The sequence below is a fragment of the Nestor notabilis genome, unplaced genomic scaffold (genome assembly GCF_000696875.1).
Source record: "Nestor notabilis isolate BGI_N333 unplaced genomic scaffold, ASM69687v1 scaffold23117, whole genome shotgun sequence".
NCBI classification, from domain to species: Eukaryota; Metazoa; Chordata; class Aves; order Psittaciformes; family Psittacidae; genus Nestor; species Nestor notabilis.
Window position 1 is genome coordinate 1 of NW_009936341.1, and position 5,799 is coordinate 5,799.

The following is a 5,799-nucleotide window of genomic DNA, read 5'->3' on the forward strand; positions in this document are numbered from 1 at the left end:
TGTTTGCGTTGCAGGGGTGAAGGTTAATTAATTCGCCTTGAAAATGAAGCGGTCTCTCCTCAGCTTCCTCACCCGTGGCGTTACACTTCCCCGTGGACCTCCTTTTGTTTCAGGGGTGCGGGTACAAACGGGCTGGGAGCAGTCGTGGTGTAAAAACAGCAGAGCCCCGGGAGGTTACGGGTTCGGTTTGAGGAGCGTTCGGTGGGTACAGCTCGCTCTGAAGCAAGGGAAGTGGGGAGGGAGAAGGGATGGGTTGGGTTGGAAGGGACCTTAAAAGCTCATCCAGTTCCAACCCCCTGCCACGGGCAGGGACACCCGTTTCCTACATGTCTGAGTTTAAAGCCAGGCTCAAGTCTGCTCATAACTAAAGTGTTCATTTGTTTACCTGTGACTTCACCGTATTTGCATCCAGTCTCTTGCCTTAAACCCCACTTCCAGCTCATTGCCCTTCCCCATTTTAAACCTGTGCTCTATCCCAGTGGCTGGAGTTCATCATTTGTTCCAATGGACCAGCTGCAGATTTTTAAGATGCTTCCATTCTGGATGAATGAGCCACTCTTTTGTGGGAAATCACCACAGCAGAACAAGCAGGAATAAGTGTGTGCCTGGTGCTGGAGGTAGCTTTGGCTGGGAAGCGGAGCCTGAGGCTGGGCTGGGGTTTGTTGTGCAGCTCTGGGCTGGGATGTCTGTCATTCCTGCACTGGACAATGCAGAGGCAGTGAGTGCTTGAGCTAAAATGGAGCATTGCAGGCACTAGATTGGCTTGCAGGTTTTTCTGAGTCCCCCGAGATAGCTTAAGAGAGATTTTTCTCAGTCCTCCTCCAAATAATGCTCGCTGATGAGCACGTGCCACTCTTCATCGTGCTGGTTTTTGATGCAGGGCTTGTGTTTTGCAGACAATGAGTGGAAATGAGCACGACTGGCTGGCTCTCAAACCCCAGGAACCTTCTTCATCCCAGTGCTGCGGCGGCGGCTGCAAACCCTGCATCTATGATGTGTACGAGAAGGAGCTTGCACAATGGGAGAGGGCCAAAGCAAAGCGAGACAAAAGCCTTCTCATGGAAAAGAAGGAGCAGGTCAATTCCTCTTTGTCACATCCTAGAGCCTGTGCTTTGATGGTACTTGCTAGGGTGTGGGGTTGTGGTGAGGGATGCAGCAATAGATTAAAGCAGCGCCTTAAGAGAAGGCTGTAAACGCAATTCCCCAAACTCTGCTTGCAGCCGCCCTCCCCCTTGCCTGCTTTCTCCTTGCTGTAATGTGATTTTCCAAGTGTCGACTTCGCCCTGGTGTCGCGTTACAGCCCTGGATCTGCAGCTTCTCCTGTCGGACAGCTTCCTCCGAGCTCTCTTTTCCTGACCTTTCTCATCTTTTCCTGATTTTTCGACTCGCGTTTTGCAAATGAAAAGAAAGCTGCATGTGTGTGGTGGAGTAGTTGTCTTCAGCCTGTAGTTTTATCTTGTCGGTGCCCTTTTACCTAAGATTACCTATGCTGGGTCAAGCAAAAATGATCGGTGTTGAAAAAGCCGGCAGTATTTCCGACTCACAGTGGTCACTTTGGCTTCAAAGTTGCCCCCAAAGCAGCGCTCATCTCTTTTAGCAGTATCGTTTCTGTTCCCAAACATGAGAAGAGGATTGCAGTGAGTCAGAATAGGATGACCTTGCTGTGAGGTGTAAAAAATGTAATTTAAAAAGGGGGGGGAGGGGGGAAATGCAAGATCCCAAAGTGCATACTGCAGAACATGATAATGAATCAGCAGAGAGCTGAGATTTGCACTGGGCCCCGGCATTTAATACACATTCTTCTGGAGTCCTGAGTATCTCCAGCACTAAATTAGCACACACGTTTGCTTCCAAAGAAAAATGAAATAATAAAAGACACCATCTAACCGAGTAATTATTTATTGTTGTTCTTGCAGAGCAATAATTCAGAGCTGAATCCAGATACATTTACTGCATTCAACATAAGCTCAGTGGAGCAGCTAACAGAGGACACCTACCAGTACAGATTTGAATTACCGGGAAATAGCAGCCTGCGCTTGAGTTTAGGACAACATATCGTGTTAAGGTATTGTTCTCTGTGCTAGTTAAACAGTCTGCATTATGTAACCTAACACGGAGCTTTTTGTCAGTAGACAAAGGCTTCATAGCAGGCAAATCATGATTTCTATACCTCCACAACGACACAGATGAAAGAACTCGTGAGCTCGCTAGCTCTGCTAATTTTCTGGTAAAAGCCATTCCAAAGCTGTAGTTTTCTTCAGCATTATCCTTGCGTTGGTGGGCCAGAAAGAACTAGGTGTGATTAAGAAAATCCGTTTGCAGGAAGAAAGACTCAAAAGAATAGGTGTTACAACAGACGATTTGCTCCGGCGTGTTGGAATGAAGACAGTGAGCTGCGCTCCCCCCACAGCTTGGTATTTCAGGCCCCGTATCTTGGGGTAACTCAGCACCCAGGATGTAACTCCCAGCATCCAGGCATTTCCTGACTGATTCCTAGCAAAACAACTCTCCTGTGCAGTTCATTGCTTGCCAGAAAGGGGCCACCTGGGAAGAGTTTATGCCTCTCTCGGCCATCTGTGGTGATCACTGCCAGATAGAAAAAGTCATGTTATGAGGCCATTGATCTGTATCTGTTGACGTTATTTGTACGTTAACAGCTGATGCATGCAGCTGGCTGGTGCTGAAAGAACACGCTTCTCCCCTCAGCCATCTCTCAGAGTGGAGCAGAGGAAAAGCTTTGGTCACTTCAATCAATTACCCTGGTCAGCAGTAAAGAGCAGGGTGGATATATTCTATGGAAAGAGAAGACTTACAGGAAAATACAGTGTATATTGACAAGACTTCAGGTCAAGGCTGTGCCCTGGCTTTCGTTGTTTAATTACCAGACGCTGTCTGAGCACAGACAGTAGGCCCCAGCCCAAAAGCAATAGCAAATTTAGCTGTGAAAGCATTTTCTCTCCCTGTTGCCACTCTTGCATGTTTGATCAGAAATGGCTCGAACATCCTTCCAGTGGTGTGTCTTAAGAGTTGAGTGTGTGATACTGCTGGGGAAAACAAAAGGTACATTTAGCCATTATGTTGCCCTTGGATTTTTACCTCTGGAAGGGAAATGTGTTGCATCTCTGCGCAGGCTGGGCTGCTGGGAAGAGCACCTGCTGCTTCCTTGTGTCCCCAGGGAACTGCACAAGTTTGCTAACACCAGTGACCCCAGTCACGGTGGGTTCCTGTGTTTCTCTTCTCAGAGGAGTGGTGAATGGTTTGGAGGTCCAGCGAGCCTATACTCCGATTAGCCCAGGGAATGCAGAAGGTTACTTTGAAGTTTTAATCAAAGTAAGTAAGCCTGTACAATATGGATTAGAGTCTAAGGTGCTGGGAACTGTGTTTTCTTTAGGAGCCAAGCTGCTGTTGGCACTTTAAGTGAGACTCTCCCAAATCCCTTGTGGACTGTTCCTGTGTTGTTTTGAAGCAGTTGTGCTTTGCTGATAAAAACTGCAGTTTTCCCCACAAAACTGAAAGCAGAGGAAGGTGACACACAAACAAGTGCTATGCAGCATAAGCCCTGTTAAAGCACTTGGGAGAGCCTCTTGGGAGCCATGCAGCCGCCAGCGTGGAAAGAGGTGCCCATTCCACTTCCCCGGCTTCATTTTTGCCTTTCCAATTTGTCTTTGAAATTGCACCCAGTTGTCAGCCCCGTTGAATGTCTGATTTTGGGAAGTCCCAGCCCTTTCCCCCTTGCCCCTGTATTTTACTTTAAGAGCAGTCCTCAGAAGCTTCAGTTTGGTTAGAAATGTCGATAGACAGCAGGCAGCAGTTTCTGTTTTGCAGGTAGGGCTCTGGAGCTGCCTGCAGTATGGGAGGGTTCCCGTGGCACATGGGGCAGAGAGGTGGCATAGGGGTGGATGAGGTGGCAGAGCCCCATTTTGGACAAGTGTCCTGGCCCTTCTGGAGGCCGCCAGGAAATGCTGGTTGAGTTCAAAAGGATTTTGTAGGAGAACTTGGCTGGAAATTTGTCTGGATAAAGTCTGCAGGGCTCTCATAAATGATTACTTGGTGTGGCAAACATCCAGTTGAAGAACACTGTTCCAATCCTGCATTCGTGTGTCACTAGTGATTCCTCAGGACAGGCACAAACTTCAGTAGAGGTGTGAAATTCAGGCTGCTGGGTATCCCAGGTGGCTTGTAGAGAATGGCCACTTGTCTTCCAGGATTTCACGTTTTGGGGGGGTTATTATGCATTGTACATTTGAGCATAAATGCTGTTCTTTACAAAAGCCTCCAGCTTCTATAGCATACCTGTGGGCGGGTCATTTCACCATTCTTGAGGCAATTGGTGTGTGGTAGGGAAGTGTTGCATTAATAGGATACGTTCACAGGATGACTGTGAAATTTCACATACACTTGCTTATTACTCACAGGTTTTGCATTTCAATAATAATAGTAATGATTGTAATGATACCTTTCCTTTATATAGAACCTTTCATCCCAAAGGGAGCTATAGTTACTCTCTGGCAGTGACAAAAAAGGTTGGTAGCACCCAGTGTAAAGCAGCCATTTTTATAACTCGTTCTGTAGGTTGTGGTATATTTCACACTATTCAGGCAATTTTGGAAAGTACTATATTATTATTATTACTCTGCAATCCAAGCACTGTTCAAACCCTTCTGTCTCCTGTTATTACAGCGCTGCATTTGTGATACTACAGTTAAGAGTGAGGGAGTTGCCATTTACAGAGCATAACCCTCTTTTTGAGTGATTTTATAATGTTAGGGTTTCTCTCCATGTAAAAATGGGTGTAGAAGTTTTCCCCCTGGACATAATTATTTCTTTTTCTTTTTATTTAGGAAAAAAAAAACCCAAAAAAACATTTTAAACCCACTCAATCACTTCTCACTTCAATTTTGGGGAATAATTTGGGGGGAAAGAAGGATTGGTTTGGTTTCCATTACCCTGGTCCGTTGGGAATAGGCCGTAAGTGGGGCTGACTTTTCTGCTCTTGCCTTGGGTTTCCATATATATTTGAAGAAGGTAGATCTAAAATACTGCTTCTTTGATGCAGCTGCACACTGTTGGTGTGAGATTTAGTAACTGACCAGAGCCCTCTGAACAGAAATGTTTCTGATAGTAACTCAGAGCCTGCATGTATGTTATGCATTTACCTTTTGAATGTAACAGCTGGTGCTAATAGTTGTTAATACTTCAGGTATTTTGTTTAAGTGAAGTTGTTAGGAGGGGAGGAGCATCTCTGTTCTTTATTAGCTAGCACTGCTTGCAAGCACAAGCACATGCTTGCTCACTCACTCACTTTTTAGCTGCTTTGTGGTTGACCGATTTTGTTTGCCTGCAGTGCAGCTTGGTGGCCAGCCAAGGCTCTGGGGTGTGGAGCTGGGCTTCTCTCCAATGTGCATGCAGAAAAATACCCCAAATATGCTGCGTTTGTACAGGCTGGAGTCTTTGAAGGCTTATATCACATCCCATCTCATCACCTCGGGTTGTCTTGCTCTTCCTCAGGCTTATCAGTGGCATCGCCTCTGTGCGAGACCAGTTGTCTGATGCTGAGCTTATCTGCTCTTGCTGTTTGGACCAGCCCTTGTTCTCCAGCCAGATCCCATAGATTGTGGCCATTGTTTTGCTCACGTTTGCTCTCATTAACCATAAAGTGGTCGTGCATATAGGACATACACAGACATATAGCAGATAGCTACAAGACTGCTTGGATGAGCCCTTCATTTTCCAGCCTCTCCTTGCTTCTGTTTCTAGCAAGCACTGACCTTTTCTCATCAGTCATGAGTGAGGTTGGCA

General features: G+C 46.4%; 1 protein-coding gene across 1 annotated transcript in view; it reads left to right on the top strand.

The window, feature by feature from the left end:
* The first annotated feature begins 899 nt into the window (after positions 1-899).
* The window catches only part of LOC104408642 (NADH-cytochrome b5 reductase-like), a 9,808-nt gene continuing 4,908 nt past the window's right edge, over positions 900-5,799 (top strand). The window contains exons 1-3 of the mRNA XM_010018298.1: positions 900-1,076; positions 1,917-2,065; positions 3,243-3,330. Of these exons, the coding sequence (XP_010016600.1) occupies positions 900-1,076; positions 1,917-2,065; positions 3,243-3,330 (414 nt within the window). The remainder of the gene's footprint in view (positions 1,077-1,916; positions 2,066-3,242; positions 3,331-5,799) is intronic.